Below are 26,488 nucleotides of genomic sequence, written 5' to 3'. Positions count from 1 at the left end.
TAGCACACGACAGTGTTAACTACCTCACATTTCTAAAAATGAATGAGGCATGGATCTCGGAGGAATTCAACACATGTGACCAGTAGACCATGTACATGTCTATAAACAATTTTTTTAATCGAGCACACAGACCTTCTTTCTTCATTTGGCTCACTTCCTTGTCCAAAAAAAGCACACCGTACTATATGCTCGTAACCTTCTCTTTGAAGAGGTTGAGCGGTGTCATATTTCTACTGGGGCTGCTTATTATGAGGGGCTCCCACCATCCCTGTGCTGTGCTGACTTCCTCCTGGGGCTGCTTATTATGAGGGGCTCCCACCATCCCTGTGCTGTGCTGACTTCCTCCTGGGGCTGTACCTCTGCTGTGCATATTATGAGGGGCTTCCACCATCCCTGTGCTATGCTTATTATGAGGGGCTCCCACCATCCCTGTGCTGTGCTGACTTCCTCCTGGGGCTGCTTATTATGAGGGGCTCCCACCATCCCTGTGCTGTGCTGACATCCTCCTGGGGCTGCTTATTATGAGGGGCTCCCACCATCCCTGTGCTGTGCTGACTTCCTCCTGGGGCTGTACCTCTGCTGTGCATATTATGAGGGGCTCCCACCATCCCTGTGCTATGCTCATTATGAGGGGCTCCCACCATCCCTGTGCTATGCTGACATCCTCCTGGGGCTGCTTTTTATGAGGGGCTCCCACCATCCCTGTGCTGTGCTGACTTCCTCCTGGGGCTGTACCTCTGCTGTGCATATTATGAAGGGGTCCCACCATCCCTGTGCTATGCTCATTTTGAGGGGCTCCCACCATCCCTGTGCTATGCTCATTATGAGGGGCTCCCACCATCCCTGTGCTATGCTCATTATGAGGGGCTCCCACCATCCCTGTGCTATGCTGACTTCCTCCTGGGGCTGCTTACGGTGCAGGTGTCAGTGCTGTATATCACATTGCTGATGTCAGTACTCTCTATCACGGTGCTGCTGTCAGTGCTGTATATCACGGTGCTGGTGTTAGTGCTTTATGTCACGGTGCTGGTGTCAGATGACTCTATCACTGTGCAGGTGTCATTGCTGTATGTCACGCTGCTGATGTCAGTGCTCTCTATCACGGTGCTGGTGTCAGATGACTCTATCATGGTACAGGTGTCATTGCTGTATGTCACGCTGCTGGTGATCATCTCCTGCACCCTCTTCTTTACCTACCCTGACCTTCCCTCTCCTCCATTGCCTTCATGCGCTCCACAGTCCTGAATTGTCACAACAATTTCCCATATAAAAAAAGAATGCTTGTAGTTGTCGATCCCAGATTCACCTCATACATGTGTTATGTCATTGGCCATGTGGTGGGACTATGTTTGCACAGCTATTAATTATTTTGTTGCTGCAAATTTGACCTGTAGGTTTGCAAAGTTCGCCTCCCATTGAAGTCAATGGGGCCCGCCGCGAATGTTACGGTTCGCGAACTATCGGCCACGTCCGCGGTCCGCGTTCGCGAAACGTCCCGGCAGAAGTTCGTCCATCACTAGTCACCTCCATGCTTCTTCTAGAGACTCTCCCATCCTCTGGAACTCTCTCCACCAATCTTTATGACTGTCTCCTACTCTGTCCGCCTCATCTCTTTAGGGAAGCCTATCCCATCTCAACCTAACAACTGAACTTTTACTTTCTTCTGTTTTCAGTTTATCCTTCACACAGTTATTATGTTTTTCTATCACATTCCTCTCTTCATTAGAATGTAAGCTATTATGTGTAGGGCCCTCCTAACCTTCTTGTCTTGTATTGCATTGTAACTATACTGTCTCCTCTTATATTGTAAAGTGCTGCACAAACTATTGGCTTTATGAATCCTGAATAATAATAATAATACATTTGAAATTGTTGGTACCTGGCACAGGTTTCTGGCAATTGTATCCACATATGTCACAGCACTTCTCATCCTCTTCACAATCCTGGTCATTTTTACATGTATTTTCAATAGGTTTATCACATGTTGTCTGTATATTTGGGCAGCTTCCACGTTTATCTGTGAAGAAGACCGAAACTGGCAGTCAGTAACATTCTCCAGATGCACACATTATGATCCCAATGCAATAGGAATTGTATGAGAACAGAAATATTACATCTGTAATTGTGGACAGGGGTGCCAATACTGCCCCCTGGTCATACATGCCTATCTTTTAAATCAAGATTTGGAAGCCCGTATAAAATCCAAAAACAGGACAAGGTTGTAGGAAGCAGGAACACATTGCATTAAAGCAATTTGCAGAGCCCACCTTAAGTAGACCATACACAACATTTCCATCATTTTTGACTGACTGGGAATCAAAGATATGATCAGAAGAGGTTGTTTTAAACCAAGTACCCTACCATCCATGCGTTTGATCTATCAATACCAACCGCTTCAACATAATTTTTAGAAACTTCCATTAAAAGAATAAAAAAATTATGCAGCAGGTTTAATTGTGGTAGCATCAATCTCTTGTGGGTATGCTCATCTCCTTCCTGGCCTTCCAGGCTGCATGGTAAAGGTCTGATATAGATTTTGGTGGGACCCATGCGTTTGTTAAAAAAATAGATCCTGCTCTTTTAAAGCATGTTATATGTCACAGTGTTTGTCATTTGACCCCCTGTAACACCTAAAAAAAACCTGGATGATCCTACCAGTTTCTCCCCTCCCCTCTGTAACCACTTTCAGACCAGACCATTTTGCTGGCTTAAGACCGGAGCACTTTTTGCGATTCAGCACTGTGTCGATCCCAAACAAAATTGATGTCCTTATTTTCCCACAAATAGAGTTTTCTTTTAGTGGTATTTGATCACCTCTACGGTTTTTATTTTTTGCTCTATAAACAAAAAAAGAGTGACAATTTTGAAAAAAACACATTATTTTTTACTTTTTGCTATAATAAATATCCCCCAAAAATATATATTTTTTTTCCCTCAGTTTAGGCCGATATGTATTACCTTTTTAAGTACATTTTACCTACATATTTTAGGTAAAAAAATCTCAATAAGCGATCATTGACTGGTTGGCGCAAAAGTTATAGCATTTACAAAATAGTGCATAGTTTTATAGCATTTTTATTATGTAATGGCAGTGAGCAGCAATTTTTATTGTGACTGCAACATTATGGTGGACACATCGGACATTTTTGACACATTTTTGGGACCATTGTCATTTATACAGAAATCAGTGCTATACAAATGCAGTATATTTCAGTGCGTTGGTACACATTTAATGTAGTATATTTCATTGCGTTGGTGCACGTTTACTGCAGTATATTGCAGTGTGTTATTGCATGTTTACTGCAGTATATTTCAGTGAGTTGATATACCTTTTCTGCAGTATATTGTAGCGAACCTTTAATGTAGTGTATTTCAGTGTGTTAGTGCATGTTTAACGCATTATTATTCAGTGCATTATTGAACCTTTAATACAGTATACTGCATTTGGCATCAGTGCTGTTTTACTGCAGTATATTGTAGTGTGTCAGTGGAGTGTGTCTGCGTAGTGAGTACTGAAGTTAAAGTGCACCAAGCCCCACTTTCCATTAATTAAAGTGCATCCACGTACACATTTCTCCATCTTTGTTACATTTTGTTAATAAGCCCCCATCATGTCTGGGAGGCCATCAAGGAGAGTCAGAAGTTCCCAGGGCACTGTGAGTGGGCCAGCATGTGTCCATAGGCAAATGTGGACGTTGTCAGTTCTCAGGCAGGGCATAATTTCCTCTGTTTGGTGATGTTGCCCGTGCTATCCAGCCACAGCATGCAGAGGAGGTGGTGGACTGGCTTGCTAAGCCATCATCATCCTCCTCATCCTCCTTCACCCAAGCAGAGATGAGGGCAGCTGCCAGAGTGGCTTAATCTGTCTCCTTGTTCACAGCTACCATAGCTCCCAACTGTCCCTGATTTCGAGGGACTGTCCCTGATTTGGAGCAATGTCCCTCTGTCCCTCACCCCCCCCCCCCCCCTCAATTGTCCCTCATTTTGGTCTGATCCATATAGTTGTATATAAAATGCACTTTTTATCTTTCAAAAAGTGTTTCCCAGTGCTAAACCTTCATCCAAATTTTATAAATTGTTTTTATAAATTTTAAAGCCAATATAATGGAATAGTAGTGGTAAAAAAAAGCACTTGTGGATTTAATTAACCTTTTTTTGTTAATTTAACTTTAAGGGGTGTGGCAGGGGGCGTGTCCCATGCCTACATACATTTCCTAGTAGGTTTCCCTCATTCCCATCTCAGAATGTTGGAAGGTATGCAGCTACTACTGCCATAGTCCCAGCATCAGGCATGGAGGAGTCAGCTGAGTTATTTGAACACAGCATCAGCCACTTGCCCCTTGATGATGCACAGCCATCAACAGTACCTCTATAGAAGGGGTCTCAAACTGGTGGCCCTCCAGCCATTGTGAAACTATAAGTCCCATCATGCCTCTGCCTGTGGGATTCATGCTTGTAACTGTCAGCCTTTCAATGCCTCAGGGATTTGTAGTTTTGCAACAACTGGAGGGCCACCAATTTGAGACCCCTTCTCTATAGGAATACAATGTGAAGGCACCACCAATACCCATAGTCCATCTTTCTGCACTTGTTACTTCGAAACAGACACCAGGATTCAACCAAAAAATCTGTAATTTTTTTATTTCCCAGTGCACGAAATTGTGGCCTCATCATACAGACTGGCTCCCCAAGCCATTGTTTATAAAATAATGAAAGCTTGCAGGGAAAATTTCATTTTTTTGGCTTTATAAATGTCATTATTGCTGCAGGTTCTATACACGGTATAGATGCATCACTTTACAAGCAGACTAAGGGGTTCCCCAGGCACTATATTTAAAGGAATTTTTCACTCTTATTGTTATTTCTCATTTTTATAATTTCACTTTAAGCATCAGTAAATCACTGCTCATTTAAAAAGGATGTTTTTTACAAACCTTTTTTTCATTGCTACATGTCCCCCAGGACAGTATCCGGGCCAATTACTTGCATATACGCTTTCAAAATGGGCCTTTTTCCAATTTGGGTCCCATAGGCTTTCATGGGGTTCGTTGTTCGGTTCAGAACTATTGCTATGTTTGAATTTTCTGGCGCAAACCGAACCAGGGGTCGTTCAGCCCATGTCTAGTGCTGGAAGGATCCTACCATAACACATGGAGGAAGCCCTTCTGGATGCACAGGAGCAAGGAGAGAGGAAAGCAGAAGCAGGTCAGCACGTCTGGGAGATCTCCTGAGAGTCAGCCGGTTGGGCTGGTGGTGTCAGTGTGGAGGACTGTGGGGAGAAGTTAGCCTGGAGGGCTAGTGAAAGGGGCAGCTACAGCCAGGTGGGTTGGCAGTGCCTGAAGAGGTGTTGCTGGCACCAGTAGTGGCAGAGTGATACAAGCTGGACACTGTTTCTTTGCTACACAAACAAGGGGCCTCAGGTTCCTGCCTGTAATGGGCTATCACCTTTAATCTGAGTGACTGTCAGATCTTCACAGTGTTCCAGCTGATTTCTGCAAGCAAATGTGTTCTGGGGGAAGAAGAGGACCTGTAAATAGAGACTATATATAGGAAGTTGTCCCTGAAGTTCTTGAAGTCAAGTGGGCATTCCATAACCTCCCATCTCTATCCAAATTATTACTCTCAATTAATAACAAAAACAAAAAACGTCATGGACTGTACAATTACTCTGGAGTGTCTTTGAAAATTCTATGTGCAGGGTGGGGGATTCCCAGTTTACTTGCATCTTACATTAAACCTGTCAAAAGGTTTCTCCATTCAACTCTTAGCCCTTGTACACATGGTCGGACATTCCGAAACTGGTGTTGCATACACACGGTCGGACAAAGTTGTCGGAGAATCCGATCGTTCGTAACGTTATTTCGTTACGACGGGACTACATTCAGTCTAGTAGCCAATAGCTTTGGTCTAGGAATTTGATCTGAGCATGCGTGGCACTTTGTCCGATCGGAATTCTCTACAAAATATCGGACAAAGTCCGATCAGATCATGTGGTTGGAAAATTTTATAGCCCAGCTCTAAAACTTTGTCGGTCGGATATTCCAACAGAAACAGTCCGATGGAGCCCACACATGGTCAGATTATCCGACAACACGATCCGATCGGACATTTTCCATCGGAATGTCCGACCGTGTGCACAAGGCCTTAGTGCAGGAAAATTTAAGTTTAGCTGAGGATTAAGCCTGAGCTGTAAACCTGGGTCAGAGTTCAGTGACTCAGGGCTGGATGACTCATCCTAGCAGCCTCTCTGGTGCCTCACCCTGTTTTCTGAAACATTGGAGATGTTATAGACATAGTGGGGGGGAGGCTAGGAGGAACTGCTTGGAATATTTATGAGGATCATGTTGTCTGAGAATTTTATAGCCCAGCTCTAAAACTTTGGTGCTGGGATATTCCTACGGAAACAGTCCGATGGAGCCCACACACGGTCGGATTATCCAACAACATGGTTCAATCGGATATTTTCCATCAGAATGTCCGACCGTCTGTAGAAGGACAGAGAGATACACGGCTCTGCTACACAGCCTAGCAGGACACATTACCCAACCTGTGTTCAGACTATGGACTTTAAAGTATTAACAATAGACATGTGCAGTTCATTTCGTATTTGAATTTCCCGGATTACAATAGTACTGAACAGAAATGAAATTGAAATAACTTAAAAAAAAAAAATTCAGGTTCGAATAGTTTTCAAATCAATTTTGAATAGTTTTCAAAGTCGAATAGTTTTCAAATTCCAATAGCTTTCAAATTTCCAAAGAGAATAAAATAGAATAGAAAATAAAGGAATAGAACAGAAAAAATTAAATAGGATACAAAAAAAAATAACAGAACATAAAAGAAAAGGATATAATGGAGTAAAACAGATAAAAAAATAATAGAAAAAAGAATAAAATAGAATAGACTATAATAGAATAGAAAATAATAGTATATAAAAAAAACAATAGAATAGAATAGAAAGACTATAGCCATTTCCTAAAATTCTAATTTGAATATAATAGAAAAGAATATATTAGACTAGAATATAACATAAAATAATAGTATAGAAAAAAACAACATAATAGAATAGAATAGAAAGAATACAACCATCTTCCGAAATTCGAATTTTGAATACAATAAATTTGAATAGAATATAATAGAATAGGATGGAACAGAAAAGAACGAAAAAACTTGAAAATAAAATAATAGCATAGAAAAGAATAGATTGGAATAGGAAGTTATATTTTTTCTATTTTATTCTATTATTTTTTATTTTATTTGTTTCTATTCTATTCCATTCTATTCAGTTCTTTTATTTTCTATTCTATTTTTTATATTATTCAATTCTATTTTTTTCTATTCTATTGCTTTATTTTCTATTCTATTTTATTCTCTTTGAAAATTGGAAAACTATTTGAATTTGAAAACTTTTCAAATTTGAACATTTTTCAAATTCGAATTTGAAAACTATTTGAATTCAAAAACTTTTCGAATTCCAAAACTATTCAAATTAAAAAAAAAATCTAATTCAAATTTGAAAACTATTCAAACTTGAAAACTATTAGAAATTGATTTTAATACTATTCAAATCTATGCAAATTTGAATCCTGAAAATTCAAATCAATTTGAATACGAATAAACAAAACAAATTTCAAAACTATTTTTTTTTTTCGTTCTGCACATGTCTAATTAACAAATTAACAATCAGCAAAAGAGCTTTAAAGTGGTTGTAAACCCACAAAAAAAAGAAAAAAAAAACAGCAGGACAAAGGCATAATGAGCTAGTATGCTATGCATACTAGCTCATTATGAAATACCTTAGATCGAAGCGCCTGCAGCGGTTCCAGCACACAGGTCTCCCGGAGTTATTTCTGGGTATCATGGGCTCCGGCACTGTGATTGGCCAGAACCGCGATGACATCACTCCCGAGCCACCAGTAATGGCACATCAGCTGAAGCAATGGCACAAACAAGCCGTTGCTTCAGTGCACATGTTCCGATGACATTGATATCTCCTAAACAATGCAGGTTTAGGAGATATCAATGATAGCTACAGGTAAGCTTTATTATAGGCTTTTCTGTAGTGAAAAATGGTTTGTAAGGGTTTACAACTACTTTAAAACAAGCCATGACTGACCTCTGTAGCTGCTTGTACTGTGAAATCATTAGTAGTGATGGACGAACTTCCGACGGGACGTTTCGCGAACGCGGACCGCGAACGTGGCCGATAGTTCGCGAACCAGAACGTTCGCGGTGGGCCCCATTGACTTCAATGGGAGGTGAACTTCGCAAACCTATAAGTCAAATTTGCAGCCACAAAATAATTAATAGCTGTGCAAACATAGTCCCACCACATGGCCAATGACATAACACATGTATGAGGTGAATCTGGGATCGACAACTACAAGCATTCTTTTCTTATATGGGAAATTGTTGTGACAATTCAGGACTGTGGAGCGCATGAAGGCAATGGAGGAGAGGGAAGGTCAGGGACCAGGGTAGGCAAAGAAGAGGGTGCAGGAGATGATCACCAGCAGCGTGACATACAGCAATGACACCTGCACCGTGATAGAGTCATCTGACAGCAGCACCGTGATACAGAGCACTGACATCAGCAGCGTGACATAAAGCACTCACACCAGCACCGTGATATACAGCACTGACAGCAGCACCGTGATAGAGAGCACTGACATCAGCAGCGTGACATACAGCAATGACACCAGCACCGTGATATACAGCACTGACAGCAGCACCGTGATAGAGAGCACTGACATCAGCACCGTGACATAAAGCACTCACACCAGCACCGTGATATACAGCACTGACAGCAGCACCGTGACAGAGAGCACTGACATCAGCACCGTGATATACAGCACTGACACCTGCACCGTAAACAGCCCCAGGAGGAAGTCAGCATAGCACAGGGATGGTGGGAGCCCCTCATAATGAGCATAGCACAGGGATGGTGGGAGCCCCTCATAATAAGCAGCCCCAGGAGGATGTCAGCATAGCACAGGGATGGTGGGAGCCCCTCATAATAAGCAGCCCCAGGAGTAAGTCAGCACAACACAGGGATGGTGGGAGCCCCTCAAAATGAGCATAGCACAGGGATGGTGGGAGCACCTCAAAATATGCACAGCAGAGGTACAGCCCCAGGAGGAAGTCAGCACAACACAGGGATGGTGGGAGCCCCTCAAAATGAGCATAGCACAGGGATGGTGGGAGCACCTCAAAATATGCACAGCAGAGGTACAGCCCCAGGAGGAAGTCAGCACAGCACAGGGATGGTGGGAGCCCCTCATAAAAAGCAGCCCCAGGAGGATGTCAGCATAGCACAGGGATGGTGGGAGCCCCTCATAATGAGCATAGCACAGGGATGGTGGGAGCCCCTCATAATGAGCATAGCACAGGGATGGTCAGAGCCCCTCATAATGAGCATAGCACAGGGATGGTGGGAGCCCCTCAAAATAAGCATAGCACAGGGATGGTGGGGACCCCTTCATAATATGCACAGCAGAGGTACAGCCCCAGGAGGAAGTCAGCACAGCACAGGGATGGTGGGAGCCCCTCGTAAAAAGCAGCCCCAGGAGGATGTCAGCATAGCACAGGGATGGTGGGAGCCCCTCATAATGAGCATAGCACAGGGATGGTGGGAGCCCCTCAAAATGAGCATAGCACAGGGATGGTGGGACCCCTTCATAATATGCACAGCAGAGGTACAGCCCCAGGAGGATGTCAGCATAGCACAGGGATGGTGGGAGCCCCTCATAATAAGCAGCCCCAGGAGTAAGTCAGCACAACACAGGGATGGTGGGAGCCCCTCATAATGAGCATAGCACAGGGATGGTGGGAGCACCTCAAAATATGCACAGCAGAGGTACAGCCTCAGGAGGAAGTCAGCACAGCACAGGGATGGTGGGAGCCGCTCATAATATGCACAGCAGAGGTACAGCCCCAGGAGGATGTCAGCACAGCACAGGGATGGTGGGAGCCCCTCATAATAAGCAGCCCCAGTAGAAATATGACAACGCTCAACCTCTTCAAAGAGGAGGTTACGGGCATATAGTACAGTGTGCTTTTTTTGGACAAGGAAGTGAGCCAAATGAAGAAAGAAGGCCTGTGTGCTTGATTAAAAAAATTGTTTATAGAAATATACATGGTCTACTGGTCACATGTGTTGAATTCCTCCGAGATCCATGCCTCATTCATTTTTAGAAATGTGAGGTAGTTAACACTGTCGTGAGCTAGGCGAGTACGCTTATCGGTCGCGATCCACCCTGCTGCGCTGAACGTCCTTTCGGACAGGACACTGGATGAGGGGCAAGCCAACAGTTCGATTGAAAATTGGGCAAGCTCTGGCCAGAGGTCAAGCCTGCCCACCCAGTAGTCCAGGGGTTCATCACTCCTCAGAGCGTCCACATCGGCCGTTAACCCGATGTAGTCGGACACCTGACGGTCTAGGCATTCCCTGATGCTGGATCCGGATGACACCTGTCGATGGGTCGGCTGAAAGAATGACCTCATATCCGAAGTCACCAACACATCTTCAAACCGGCCTCTTCTTGCAGGCGCTGTTGGATTGGTACCCGCAACTCCTTCTCTGGGAGTGGGAATTGCTCCTCTGCCAGCGCACGCAAAGCAGAATGCAGCATTTCTTGAAGCAAGGCCTGGAAGTGCTGCATTCTGACAGCCCTCTGCGACGGCGGTAACATTTCCGCCATTTTGTGTTTGTACCGGGGGTCTAAGTATGTTGCCACCCAGTACTGGTCCTTGACCCTTATGCTTTTTATACGGGGGTCCCTATTAAAACACTGGAGCATGAAAGCCCCCATTTGCACTAAAGTGGAAGCGGTGTGGTGGCCTGGCTCCTGCTCATCATCCAGGATAATGTCGTCCTCTTCATTCTCCTCTCCCCATCCACACACAACAGGGATCCCAGAAAGGTTTAAAGCATGCTCTTCTTGCTCCTCCTCATCTGCCCCGGCACCATCCTCCTCTGACTCCTCTTCAGACTCCTGTTGTTGACTTGTCTCAGATAGAGTAGCCCCCCCGGGAATTCATCCAGCATTGCGACTTCCTCATCTTCCCGCTCCTGCTCCTCCACAGCTTGATCAATGACACGACGCAATGCATGCTCCATAAAGAAGGCATAAGGTACCATGTCACTGATGGCGCCATGGCTGCGACTGACCAGTTTGGTGATCTCCTCAAATGGCCGCAGAAGTCTGCATGCGTCGCGCATGAGCAGCCACTGGCGCGGTGAAAAAAACCCCAGCTCCTCAGAACCGGTTCTGCCGCAGAGTTCATACAGGTAGACGTTAACTGCACGTTTCTGCTGGAGAAGCCTATCAAGCATATAGAAGGTTGAGTTCCATCGCGTCAGGCAATCACAAATAAGACGTCTGACCGGCAGATTGTGTCGCCGCTGAATGTCAGCAAGGGGAGCCATGGCCGTGTAAGATCTTCTGAAATGGGCCGAGATTTTCCTTGCCTGCCACAAGATGTCCTGGACCCCAGGGTATTTGACAAGGAATCCCTGCACGACCAAGTTTAAGACGTGTGCCATGCATGGCACGTGCGTGATTTTGCCCTGTTTCAATGCGCTAAGCAGATTGGCACCGTTGTCACACACCACTTTACCAACTGTCAAATTGAGCGGTGTTAGCCACTGATCTGCCTGTGAACACAAAGCTGAAAGGAGTGCCGGGCCAGTGTGGCTCTTGGCTTCCAGGCACAACAGACGCAGCACGGCATGGCAACGTCTCACCTGGCATGTGGAATAGGTTCTGGAGAGCTTGGGCGGTGCAGCGGAAGAGACGCTAGCAGTGGAAAAGGAGGAGTCAGCTGAGGAGGAGAGGGAGGAGGATGGAGTAGGAGGAGGAGGAGAAGAAGAGTCAGGCCTGCATGCAATCCGTGGTGGTAAAACCAAATCTACATGGGTGCCACGGGTTACATGCTTGACGGCCGTCAGAAGGTTCACCCAGTGGGCAGTAAAACTGATATACCTTCCCTGCCTGTGTTTGATAGACCACGTGTCTGTGGTCAGATGTATCTTGGCACCGACACTGTGTGCCAGAGATACATTCACTTGCCACTGAACATGGCCATATAGCTCTGGGATGCCCTTCTCTGAGAAATACTTCCTTCCTGGGACCTTCCATTGTGGTGTTCCGATGGCCACAAATTTGCGAAAGGCCTCAGAGTCCACCAGTTTATATGGCAGTAGTTGGCGGGCTATGAGTTCTGACAAGCCAGCCGTCAACCGTTGGGCAAGAGGGTTATCCGGCGTCATCATTATTTACGCTCGAACATTAGGCCCACGGAAGCCTGCCTTTTTGCAGAAAAACGTGAGCTTGGCGTGATGGAAGGTGGAGTGGAGGACAATTGTGAGGAGAGAGGAGAAGGAGAAGTAGAAGACGAGGCTGGACGGTGAGAGCCTGCAGTGTGGCTTTGTGTGTTCCGTTGCTCCCACTGGGCTCAGTGATGGCTGCTCATGTGCCTTCTTAAGGCGGTCGTCCCTAGGTGAGTGTTGGGCTTACCGCGACTAATGCGTTGACTGCAAAGATTGCAGATGGCAACGCTATTGTCAGCAGCGGACACATTAAAAAAAGCCCACACTGCGGAGCCATGTGCCGGTGTCCTGGGAGCGCCAGATGTGACCGTACATGGTCGATGACTCGCTCCTGATACATTTGCAGTCTGCTTTGTCCCTCCTGTGCAATGTAAATTATTCCTGCTTCTCCTCCCTATCTGCTGGTCCATATCTCCCTCTGAACTCCCCTCCTCTTCCTCTCTTGTGGGCACCCACGTGACATCACTAGACACGTCATCATCGACGTCACCTTCCCCACCGCTATAAGTAGAGATCTCGGAGTAGGCAGCAACACCGTGGACCAACCTCCTCCTTGGGCTTATCTGGGTACTGTCGTCAGACAAATTATATATAAAGTTGCGCTAAAGTTACATGAAAAAATGAAAATAAAGAGTCCAGTGCAAATTATTAAGATAAAAAATCAAAAATCAAAAAATCCTGTGTAAAGTTCAAATGAAGAAGAGAGGAATCTTTTTATAATAATAATGGACTCTTCGTTTCCACAAAAGGCCAATAAATAAAGAAACCAATCCTTCTTACGAATTCAGTGAAATCTTCTTACAAATCCAAAGTTGAAAAAGGTTTGACCCTTACCACAATGGGTGGACTCCCAGTCAATGGAGTCGTTAATGCGAGCAGACAGCCCTCTGCGGGGTTCTTTTGCGTGTAATCCGTTCCGTTATGATACCAGACGTGTGGATAGATGCAGATCCTACGAAAGCGATCGACATAGATTACGACAATTCCGTACGTCTTTCTTCCCTTCTCGAACACCGTAGGTAATGGTAATCCGATCTCCCTGTGCGCCTGGAGTTTGTTTATAGCTCCCCAGTAAATCCTCCGATATCAGGGTTTTGCAATGAGCAAACCTGTGGTAAAACACAAACTACTCGGGCCTCTCGGCCACGAGTAGAGGGGAGGGGAAAACAAGGAAGGACTCCAATCGTGAAAGTACCGTTTGGCAAACGACAATTTATTAAAAATCCTTTTCGAACATACAGCAGACCAGTGACCGAATAGGTCCGATTCTAATGAAAGCTTTATAGTATACAATAGACCAAAAGGTACGACCGAATCGGTCTAACTCTAATACATGAAAAAATACATATGCATAAAAAACCGGTTAAAAATAAAAACAAGTATACACCCGTGCTAGGGAATATTCTAAGCGTGGTGGTATCAGCACAAACAGCCCCTGGGCTTTCATTAGAATCTGACCTATTCGGTCACTGGTCTGCTGTATGTTCGAAAAGGATTTTTAATAAATTGTCGTTTGCAAAACGGTACTTTCACGATTGGAGTCCTTCCTTGTTTTCCCCTCCCCTCTACTCGTGGCCGAGAGGCCCGAGTAGTTTGTGTTTTACCACAGGTTTGCTCATTGTAAAACCCTGATATCGGAGGATTTACTGGGGAGCTATAAACAAACTCCAGGCGCACAGGGAGATCGGATTACCATTACCTACAGTGTTCGAGAAGGGAAGAAAGACGTACGGAATTGTCGTAATCTATGTCGATCACTTTCGTAGGATCTGCATCTATCCACACGTCTGGTATCATAACGGAACGGATTACACGCAAAAGAACCCCGCAGAGGGCTGTCTGCTCGCATTAACGACTCCATTGACTGGGAGTCCACCCATTGTGGTAAGGGTCAAACCTTTTTCAACTTTGGATTTGTAAGAAGATTTCACTGAATTCGTAAGAAGGATTGGTTTCTTTATTTATTGGCCTTTTGTGGAAACGAAGAGTCCATTATTATTATAAAAAGATTCCTCTCTTCTTCATTTGAACTTTACACAGGATTTTTTGATTTTTGATTTTTTATCTTAAAGGGGTTCTGCACTCAAAATACAACATTTGCCCATTCTGTTGCCTATAGTTAATATATCTCATAATGCCACCTGTTTTTTTTTTTTGATTCACCTACCTTTTGTAATCTTCAGTACTTTATTTTAAACCCCTGCGGCGATGGGCGGTCTCTTGCGGGGATCAGCGTAATTTCCTGTTGAAGCCCGCACTGTCTCCTGGGATCTCGTTCGTGTAATCCCAGGAGACATTGCGGCTAATGCACCCGACATCTCGCGAGATTTCGGGTGCTACAGCCGACATCTCGCGAGATTTCGGGTGCTACAGCCGACATCTCGCGTGATTTCGGTAATTACAGCCGAGATCTCGCGAGATCTCGGCTGTAATTACCAAAATCACGCGAGATGTTGGCTGTAGCACCCGAAATCTCGCGAGATGTCGGGTGCATTAGCCGCAATGTCTCCTGGGATTACACGAACGAGATCACAGGAGACAGTGCGGGCTTCAACAGGAAATTACGCTGATCCCCGCAAGAGACCGCCCATCGCCGCAAGAGACCGCCCATCGCCGCAGGGGTTTAAAATAAAGTACTGAAGATTACAAAAGGTAGGTGAATCAAAAAAAAAAAACAGGTGGCATTATGAGATATATTAACTATAGGCAACAGAATGGGCAAATGTTGTATTTTGAGTGCAGAACCCCTTTAATAATTTGCACTGGACTCTTTATTTTAATTTTTTCATGTAACTTTAGCGCAACTTTATATATAATTTGTTTGAGTTTCTTCATATCTAGATATTAGATGGTTGTGGTTGCAGCTTTTAGGTTTACCCCAAGCGCGATATTCTTCTTTTGTTTTACTGGCGTCAGGCGGCTGAGTAGCGGTTGTTGCTACCTCCTCTTCCTGATCCAATACCAAGAGTGGCTGCGCATCAGAAATGTCCTCTTGATATGGATCGGAAAATAATTCCTGTGACTCAAGCGGAAGGTATGTGGTGGTGGTGGTGTTGTTGGTGGTAGTGTCTTTGGGGGTGCACATAGCAGAGAGTGAAGAAGAGGGTGCAGATCGAGAGGATGAGGAGGGTGCAGAAGAGTAAGGCTGAGCGAGCCATTCAACCAAGTCTGGTGCGTCCTTTAAAGTAATTGAACACACCTTCTACAACTTCCCACTTTGGCTCAAGCCTATTGCTCCTGCCCTACCCCTACCACCCCTGCGGAAGGGCCTGCCTCTTCCTTTGCCTGTCATTTTTTAAATGACCCTGTGACAAAACTCTCAGTCCCTATACCGATGAAGGACTGCTGCAGTATAGGGCAGCGGTCAGCAGTAGTGCACCTCAACCCTATGTATTGTGGACCGATACCAGTCCTTATAGAATAGCAGACTGTACCTCACTCAACCCTATGTACTGTAGCACCCTAGACAGACCAAGTTACCAGTCCTTATAAGGACTTTTGTGGACCAAGTAGGTTGTGTGCGAGTGATTAGAAGACTGTACGTCAGTCCCTATACCGATGAAGGACTGCTGCAGTATAGGGCAGCAGTCAGCAGTAGTGCACCTCAACCCTATGTATTGTGGACCGATACCAGTCCTTATAGAATAGCAGACTGTACCTCACTCAACCCTATGTACTGTAGCACCCTATATACCTTACCAGTCCTTATAAGGACTTTTGTGGACCAAGTAGGTTGTGTGTGACTGATTAGCAGACTGTACGTCAGTCCCTATACCGATGAAGGACTGCTGCAGTATAGGGCAGCGGTCAGCAGTAGTGCACCTCAACCCTATGTATTGTGGACCGATACCAGTCCTTATAGAATAGCAGACTGTACCTCACTCAACCCTATGTACTGTAGCACCCTAGACAGACCAAGTTACCAGTCCTTATTAGACATGTGCATTCGTTTTCGTCCGAATGCATTTTCGTCCGAATTTCAGCTATTTTCGTTTTCGTTTTGACAAACGATAACGAAAGCACAAAATCCGAAAAACGAAAGATCCGACATAAATAAATGCTTTATTTTCGTTTTCATTGTTACAACAGTTCGATATAGAATAGGAGATTCGACATGACTCTGACAACAATCTGTCTATAGAACCTGTGGTCGAATGTGCCTAACCTTACCTCTATTAGTCCAAGATTATATAGAGAAAATATTCGACAGAGAAAAAAGATTTGACAGAGAGAAAAGATTCTGCAAGTTACTGTCCTAAAAAGTGTTTGGGGACCCGGGTCCTGCCCCAGGGGACATGTATCAATGCAAAAAAAAGTTTTAAAAACGGCCGTTTTTTCGGGAGCAATGATTTTAATAATGATTAAAGTGAAACAATAAAAGTGTAATATTCCTTTAAATTTCGTAGGGGGGGGTTGTCTATAGTATGCCTGTGAAGGGGCGCATGTTTCCCGTGCTTATAATTGTCCCTGCACAAAGTGTCATTTATGCAGGAAAAAAAGTCCTTTAAAATCACTCGCAGCTATAATGAATTGTCGGCTCCCGTAATACAGAGAACACTCATTGAAAGTCATTGATAAATAAATAAATAAATAAAAAAAAAAGCGTGGGGGTCCCCCAAATTCAATTACCAGGCCCTTCAGGTCTGGTATGGATATTAAGGAGAACCCTGCCTCAAATTTAAGAAAAAATTTGACGTGGGGTTCCCCCTAAATATCCATAACCAGACCCTTCAGGTCTGGTATGGATATTAAGGGGAACCCCGCGTCAAATTAAAAAAAAAATTGACGTGGGGTTCCCCCTAAAAATCCATACCAGACCCTTTATCCGAGCACGCAACCTGGCAGGCCGCAGGAAAAGAGGGGGGGACGAGAGAGCGCCCCCCCCTCCCTCCTGAACCGTACCAGGCCACATGCCCTCAACATTGGGAGGATGCTTTGGGGGTCCGTGACCCCTCAAAGCACCTTGTCCCCATGTTGATGAGGACAAGGGCCTCATCCCCACAACCCTGGCCGGTGGTTGTGGAGGTCTGCGGGCGGGGGGCTTATCAGAATCTGGAAGCCCCCTTTAACAAGGGGACCCCCAGATCCCGCCCCCCCCCCTGTTTGAAATGGTAAGGGGGTACAAAAGTACCCCTACCATTTCACAAAGAAAGTGTAAAAAATGTTTAAATAAAACAAACACACTTTTTAAAAATTCCTTTATTAAAAATAAAAAAAAGATTCCAGCGGCGGTAATCCACTCTTGCTATCCAGCGACGGACGGTCATCTCTCCAGCGATGTCTAATGTCATCCAGCGCAGCGCAGCGAATCCTTCGTCCTTCTTCTGTCTCCTCCACGGAGACACTGCAGGCATTCCGGCGGATGACGTTTCTTATATACGGAGGGCGGGGCCACCCGTCACCTGACCCCGCCCCCCTCTGACGCAAGGGGAAACCCGGGGTTCCCTGTGACGTAGGGGTGACCCGCACCCCTCTGATGTAACACAGGCAGGTTTCCGTTACATCAGAGGGGGGCGGGGTCACCCATACGTCACGGGGAACCCCGGGTTTCCCCTTGCGTCAGAGGGGGGCGGGGTCAGGTGACGGGTGGCCCCGCCCTCCGTATATAAGAAACGTCATCCGCCGGAAGGCCTGCAGTGTCTCCGTGGAGGAGACAGAAGAAGGACGAAGGATTCGCTGCGCTGCGCTGGATGACATTAGACATCGCTGGAGAGATGACCGTCCGTCGCTGGATAGCAAGAGTGGATTACCGCCGCTGGAATCTTTTTTTTATTTTTAATAAAGGAATTTTTAAAAAGTGTGTTTGTTTTATTTAAACATTTTTTACACTTTCTTTGTGAAATGGTAGGGGTACTTTTGTACCCCCTTACCATTTCAAACAGGGGGGGGGCCGGGATCTGGGGGTCCCCTTGTTAAAGGGGGCTTCCAGATTCTGATAAGCCCCCCGCCCGCAGACCTCCACAACCACCGGCCAGGGTTGTGGAGATGAGGCCCTTGTCCTCATCAACATGGGGACAAGGTGCTTTGAGGGGTCACGGACCCCCAAAGCATCCTCCCAATGTTGAGGGCATGTGGCCTGGTACGGTTCAGGAGGGAGGGGGGGCCGCTCTCTCGTCCCCCCCTCTTTTCCTGCGGCCTGCCAGGTTGCGTGCTCGGATAAAGGGTCTGGTATGGATTTTTAGGGGGAACCCCACGTCAATTTTTTTTTTAATTTGACGCGGGGTTCCCCTTAATATCCATACCAGACCTGAAGGGTCTGGTTATGGATATTTAGGGGGAACCCCACGTCAAATTTTTCCTTAAATTTGAGGCAGGGTTCTCCTTAATATCCATACCAGACCTGAAGGGCCTGGTAATTGAATTTGGGGGACCCCCACGCTTTTTTTTTTTTTTATTTATTTATTTATCAATGACTTTCAATGAGTGTTCTCTGTATTACGGGAGCCGACAATTCATTATAGCTGCGAGTGATTTTAAAGGACTTTTTTTCCTGCATAAATGACACTTTGTGCAGGGACAATTCTAAGCACGGGAAACATGCGCCCCTTCACAGGCATACTATAGACAACCCCCCCCCCTATGAAATTTAAAGGAATATTACACTTTTATTATTTCACTTTAATCATTATTAAAATCACTGCTCCCGAAAAACGGCCGTTTTTAAAACTTTTTTTTGCATTGATACATGTCCCCTGGGGCAGGACCCGGGTCCCCAAACACTTTTTAGGACAGTAACTTGCAAATTAGCCTTTAAAATTAGCACTTTAGATTTTGAACGTTGGAGTCCCATAGACTTTAATAGAGTTCTAAAGTATGCTATATAGTTAGCTCCGTCGAATCTTCTTTATACATTCGACAGACACCATAAGCCTTCCAAGACAGATTCGACCGTAATTCATGTGGATTTTCGGATGAATGCAATTTTTGAACGAAAAACGAAATAAATAAAAACGAATTTCGGGAGTAACTAAATAAATTAAGTTTTCAGACGAAAACGAAATTCCGAAACGAAATATTTTACTCTGCACATGTCTAGTCCTTATAAGGACTTTTGTGGACCAAGTAGGTTGTGTGTGAGTGATTAGCAGACTGTACGTCAGTCCCTATACCGATGAAGGACTGCTGCAGTATAGGGCAGCGGTCAGCAGTAGTGCACCTCAACCCTATGTATTGTGGACCGATACCAGTCCTTATAGAATAGCAGACTGTACCTCGCTCAACCCTATGTACTGTAGCACCCTATATACCTTACCAGTCCTTATAAGGACTTTTGTGGACCAAGTAGGTTGTGTGTGACTGATTAGCAGACTGTACGTCAGTCCCTATACCGATGAAGGACTGCTGCAGTATAGGGCAGCGGTCAGCAGTAGTGCACCTCAACCCCATCTATTGTGGACCGATACCAGTCCTTATAGAATAGCAGACTGTACCTCACTCAACCCTATGTACTGTAGCACCCTACACCAGGTTACCAGTCCTTATAATGACCTTTGTGGAACAAGTTGGTTGTGTGTGACTGATTAGCAGACTGTACGTCAGTCCCTATACCGATGAAGGACTGCTGCAGTATAGGGCAGCGGTCAGCAGTAGTGCACCTCAACCCTATGTATTGTGGACCGATACCAGTCCTTATAGAATAGCAGACTGTACCTCGCTCAACCCTATGTACTGTAGCACCCTATATACCTTACCAGTCCTTATAAGGACTTTTGTGGACCAAGTAGGTTGTGTGTGACTGATTAGCAGACTGTACGTCAGTCCCTATACCGATGAAGGACTGCTGCAGTATAGGGCAGCGGTCAGCAGTAGTGCACCTCAACCCTATGTATTGTGGACCGATACCAGTCCTTACAGAATAGCAGACTGTACCTCACTCAACCCTATGTACTGTAGCACCCTATATACCTTACCAGTCCTTATAAGGACTTTTGTGGACCAAGTAGGTTGTGTGTGACTGATTAGCAGACTGTACGTCAGTCCCTATACCGATGAAGGACTGCTGCAGTATAGGGCAGTGGTCAGCAGTAGTGCACCTCAACCCTATGTATTGTGGACCGATACCAGTCCTTACAGAATAGCAGACTGTATCTCACTCAACCCTATGTACTGTAGCACCCTATATACCTTACCAGTCCTTATAAGGACTTTTGTGGACCAAGTAGGTTGTGTGTGACTGATTAGCAGACTGTACGTCAGTCCCTATACCGATGAAGGACTGCTGCAGTATAGGGCAGTGGTCAGCAGTAGTGCACCTCAACCCTATGTATTGTGGACCGATACCAGTCCTTACAGAATAGCAGACTGTACCTCACTCAACCCTATGTACTGTAGCACCCTACACCAGGTTACCAGTCCTTATAATGACCTTTGTGGAACAAGTTGGTTGTGTGTGACTGATTAGCAGATTGTACGTCAGTCCCTATACCGATGAAGGACTGCTGCAGTATAGGGCAGCGGTCAGCAGTAGTGCACCTCAACCCTATGTATTGTGGACCGATACCAGTCCTTATAGAATAGCAGACTGTACCTCACTCAACCCTATGTACTGTAGCACCCTAGACACACCAAGTTACCAGTCCTCATAAAGAGCTTTGTGGAACAAGTGAGTTGTGAATGATTAGCAGACTGCAGCAGAAGGGCAGCAGTCAAGTATAATATTCTTTCTATATTTGGAAGAAAGAATATTATACGTGTACAAGCCTATTACCATACCACTGATACCAGTCTTGAAACGAACCTTTGTGGAACTAATAGTAACAGCTACTGATTAAACTGACCCTCACTGCCTGACACACTGCTTTCTGCCTGTCCCTATATAAACTGACAAAACAGAGGCTGCTGGAACAATAACTGGTTACTGGAATAGCACTTTTGTGGACCTGATAGTAACAGCTAATGATTAAACTCACTCTCCCTGCAGCACACACCGTCCTCCTTTCCCTTTCTCTAAACTGACAAAAGACAATCAGACTGCTGCAACAATCACTAGCACAGCACTGCCTATCCTGAACTACACCTAACACCTATACCAGTCCTGAAAAGAATTTTTGTGTACCAAATAGCTAGCGATTTGGGTCACTGTAATCTCCCCCTGCTCCACACAGCAACCTCTCCCTATAGTGACAGAAGAAAGAATGTAAAATGGCCGCCGGATCGGGTCTATTTATAAGTTAGGGGGGATGTCCAAGTGTCCATGTGCTGTAATGTCTCAATTGGCTGTCCTGTACCCCATGATGGATGTGTCATCAGGTCAAAGTTCTTTTACACAGTAAAAACACGGAAGTCCGCCGGGCGAACAGCGGCAATAGTCCGCCGATCGAGCGAATCGCGAACAGCCGAAATTCGCCGCAAACGACCGCCGGGCGAACTGTTCGGCCATCACTAGTCATTAGTTCTAAAAAGCCTTCAAAGATCACAGCACAGACCATAACCCTCGATTCACACGAGCCTCCTGGAGAAATTGATCTGGGAAGTAAAAATAAACTCTATACTTACCAAATCATTTTCTCCCCTATTTAAACATCTCCTACCCTGCCCAAGTGTTCCTTCAACATGGTCTGTACATTCCAGGGAGCAGAAAGGACCAGTCGATTGCATGACCACTCTGGTTGGCTGTCACAGTGGTCACATGTTTTTTTTTTTTTTAATAGCACTGACATTAATAAAGAAATTATGGATTTAAATCTCCCTTCAGATTTAAAAGGGAAAAAAGGGCACAGCAACCCTTCCAAATGCCCCCCCCCCCCCTCCAAAAAAATGTAATCTTTGGGTGGGGTCTGTTTTTTTTTTTGTTTTAAGCCGATAATGAAAATCATTTGTTGACACTTTAAACTGTATAATTTTTTCTTTGCAAATGTAATTTTTGTTGCATGCACGAATGGAAGAAAAATACGTACAGTCCACCCCAACAAAAAAAAAAATCTTTTTCATGGGATATACCTTAAATTCCACATCAGACTCAAAGGTCCTGGCATGGATTTGAGTGGGGTTTGTACATGAAAAAAAACACAAAATCATTGGGTCCACCATAACAAACTCTTATATTCAGACGAAATCTTGAGCTCATCCCTAGCAACAATAGTCATATCGTTCAACAGATGGACAACTTCTGGGTATGTGCCTAAGGATACCTAGTACAAACTCTTGCTGGAAATTAATTTTAAAATGTTTATTTAAGATCATCAAATATGTCCAACGTATTATAGGTTTCATCCAGCTGGCCACTGGCCAGTACCATTGCCAATGCTTGATATGCTAGCCTCAATCCAGCCTACAGATTGTATTATGAGTCGTTGTTCAAGATCTGAAGAAGGGGGAGCCCTTTAGCCCCTAAAAGCTTTGGCTGTGTCTGATATTCTTAATAAGTGTGAATTAAAACAAATTTCATGCAAGATGGAAGTTTGTAGTAAGTATTCTTGACTACATACCCAGAACTCAACAAATAAATCTCACAGGTTGGCCAGAGGGGCTCATTTCAAGAAGACAATGGAGTGTATTTACTAAGACTGCGCATTTTGCAAAGTGCAGTTGTTCCAGAGCTCCAGTTGCCCTCTGCAACTGCACTTTGCATAGTGCACAGTCTATTTGTCTTTAGTAATTCATACCCCAATGTGTCCAATCTCCTCTCCATCACCGAACCACTTACCGGCAAAAGTTACTTGAAGCAAGATGATCCCCAGGAGGACAAAGAGAGCTCCAACCATGGAAGGTCTCATGATTGCTTACCTGAGTGAATATCTGTGTCGTAGCTCCAGCTCTGGAATTTATATCAGAAATTCTAATGGGAGGAAAGTGGTAGGACAGGAATGGGAACCGGTTTGGTTTATTTGTCTGCAGTGCTCTTATATGAGATGTAGAACATCCTCTATTACATAATATTTATGTTTTCCTATTCAAAGCAGTCACATCATTAATTACTTTCCTTCCTCAGGCCAAAAATAATTGGCACTTTGGTGGGATTACATTATGTGGAAATAATTTTATTGCTTCACACGTTCATTGCACTCCCAGTCTCGCCTATTATTAAGTCTGGGTTAACACTATCTTCGCATGCAGCTCACAGCTAGGGTTTGGTGTGTCTCCATTCACTGATTCAGGTCCAATTTCAGCCCAATTTTTTGTCTGAATTCAGTCCTGTGCAATATTTGCACCAGAGATACCAGAACCTGCTCCATAGAGGTCAAAATCTCCTGCTATTGTGAATTGAATGTGGGAAACCCAACCTAAATCTACAGATGGTTGTCGCTGCTGGGACAAGGTTCTGCGATACCCAAGACGAAGGTTCCAAATTCCATTCTTCCATCTGGAAACTCAAACTCTTAACTTTATTTTGATTTGTCCCTTTTTATAATGGCATGTTTCTAGCACAAATTTTTTTTTTTTGCATTCCTGAGAAACAAACAAATGCAAATTTTGGGGGGTTTACAGATGAATGGTAAAAGATTAAAAAAAAAAGGAAAAAAATATTGCTAAGGGAATAAAGCGATAAAGGGATAATAAAATAGATTTACAATATTCACAGAACACAATTGTATTAGTAATGGACAGCTATAGATTTCAAGCCCAAATTGATTATTTTGGGGGGCCTTTTTTGTTTTTGTGCTCTTTTATTTTATTTTTGGAAGCTGTCAATAAAATTTCATTTACCAGCAATTTAGCCACTTGCCTACTGGGTACTTATACCCCCTTCCTGCCCAGGCCAATATTCAGCTTTCAGCGCTGTTGCACTTTGAATGACAATTGCGCACTCATACAACACAAATAGAGCTTTCACACAAATAGAGCTTTCTTTTGGTGGTATTTAATCACTGCTGTTTTTTTTTTTTTTTGCTTAAAAAAAAAAGTTTCATAGTTTATTATTAAATTTTGCAAACGGGTAATTTTTCTTCTTCACTGATGGCCACTGATAGGCTGCACTGATGGGGACTGCTGAGGCGGCACTGGTGAGTACTGATTCGTAGCACTGATGGGCACTGGTAGGTGGCACTGAGAGGTGGCACTGATGGGTGGCACTGAAGGGCATTGATGGGTGGCACTGAAGGGCACTGATCGGTGGCACTGGTGGGTACTGATGAGTAGCACTGATGGGTACTGATAGGCAATATTTCATTCAATATTTCCGAAGTTAATTCCTGTACTTCACTTTCTCCCCTCTGATCAAAAGAAGGAAGTGGTAAAAAATTTCCGTCAAATTGATTCTGGCTGGCAATGCCAATGTAAAAATGTAGCTTTATAGCTGTGAAAGGCTCTTCTGCCTTTCAAATGATGATTGTGAGACACATTTCTTAATTGTATGTGACTGAGTCGACTTAAATCAAATGTGTGATTTATTTCCACACAAAAGTTACAAAAATACATACAAAAGGTTGTACATTCACATAAAAAAAACGTGTTGCTTCAAATAAGATAAAAGATATGAAGATTAGAGTTATTTGTTTTAAAAAAAAATAGTGACATGTGCACCAAAGATGGCTGCTGTTTCCTTTGTTCTGAAAGCAGCTATAACAAAACTCTGTATGCTGTCTTCTGTAGAAGTTTTCTGTGTGTTGGAAAACGTGTGTAAGAGGCCTTCTTCATGCTGTTCTCCACTTATATAAATTTGCTCTCTTTGTTAGATTTTGCGCAGAAAACCAAATCGTCCAATATTACCCCCTTTACTCTCCCTTCTCCACCCCTCCAAAGGTGGGGGCTAAGAGATGTAATATGGAGAGCATCTCTAATTAACTCCAGACACAGGATGTGGGGGTTGTATATGTCTGCCTTTTAAATTGACTATACCCATAGGTTTTTAAAACAAGATATCAGTAACAGAAATTCCTTTATGAAAATATACCCAGTTATATCAAAAATGATTTGATAGCTTCTTGAAATTGAGAACTCAGTTCAAATGTCACCAACTGTAGGTTATTAACTCAAAATATTTCACATACACACTATTTTACAGGAAATTTCATAACCTCAGTTACAGTATCTCACAAGAGTGAGTACACCTCTCACATTTTTGTAAATATTTTATTATATCTTTTCATGTGACAACACTGAAGAAATTACACTTTGCTACAATGTAATGTGTATTAGTGAGTGTATAGCTTGTATAACAGTGTAAATTTGCTGTCCCCTCAAAATAACTCAACACACAGCCATTGTTGTCTAAACTTCTGGCAACAAAAGTGAGTACACCCCTAAGTGAAAATGTCCAAACTGAGTCCAAAGTGACCATATTTTGTGTGGCCACCATTATTTTTCAGCACTGCCTTAACCCTCTTGGACATGGAGTTTGCCAGAGCTTCAAAGGTTTCCACTGGAGTCTCTTCCACTCCTCCGTGATGACATCACAGAGCTGGTGGATGTCAGAGACCATGCGCTCCTCCACCTTCTGTTTGAGGATGCCCCACAGATGCTCAATAGGGTTTAAGTCTGGAGACATGCTTGGCCAGTCCATCACCTTTACCCTCAGCTTCTTAAGCAAGGCAGTGGTTGTTTTTGAGGTGTGTTTGGGGTTGTTATGTTGGAATACTGCCCTGCGGCCCAGTCTCCAAAGGGAGGGGATCATGCTCTGATTCATTATGTCACAGTGAACTGTAGCTCCCCAGTGTCGGCAGCACTCATGCAGCCCTAGACCATGACACTCCCACCACCATGTTTGACTGTAGGCAAGACACACATGTTTTTGTATTTCTCACCTGGTTGCTGCCACACACGCTTGACACCATCTGAACCAAATAAGTTTATCTTGGTCTCATCAGACCACAGGACATGGTTCCAGTAATCCATGTCCTCAGTCTGCTTGTCTTCAGCAAACTGCGGGCTTTCTTGTGCATCATCATTAGAAGAGGCTTCCTTCTGTGATGACAGCCATGCAGACCAATTTGATGCAGTGAGCGGCATATGATCCGAGCACTGACAGGCTGACCCCCCACCCCTTCAACCTCTGAAGCAATGCTAGCAGCACTCATATGTCTATTTCTCAAAGACAACCTCTGGATATGATACTGAGCACGTGCACGCAACTTCTTTGGTCAACCATGGCGAGGTCTGTTCTGAGGGGAACCTGTCCCATTAAGCTGCTGTATAGTCTTGACCACCATGCTGCAGTTCAGTTTCAGGGTCTTGGCAATTTTCTTATAGCCTAGTCCATCTTTATGTAGCACAAATATT

General features: G+C 44.3%; 1 protein-coding gene across 4 annotated transcripts in view; it reads right to left on the bottom strand.

Annotated features, from left to right (window-relative positions):
- LOC143989249 (uncharacterized) overlaps positions 1-26,488 on the bottom strand; it is a 175,207-nt gene that overhangs the window by 34,123 nt on the left and 114,596 nt on the right. For all 4 annotated transcript variants that reach the window (XM_077489321.1, XM_077489319.1, XM_077489320.1 and 1 more), the window contains one exon: positions 1,880-2,017. In XM_077489321.1, coding sequence (XP_077345447.1) covers positions 1,880-2,017 — 138 coding nt within the window. The remainder of the gene's footprint in view (positions 1-1,879; positions 2,018-26,488) is intronic.

This window comes from Lithobates pipiens, unplaced genomic scaffold (assembly GCF_037356315.1).
Source record: "Lithobates pipiens isolate NorthernLeopardFrog02 unplaced genomic scaffold, aLitPip1_a1.2 Scaffold_18, whole genome shotgun sequence".
In the NCBI taxonomy this organism is placed as follows: domain Eukaryota; kingdom Metazoa; phylum Chordata; class Amphibia; order Anura; family Ranidae; genus Lithobates; species Lithobates pipiens.
The sequence above is the reverse complement of the archived record's forward strand: the minus strand, read 5'-3'. Positions and strand labels throughout refer to the sequence as shown.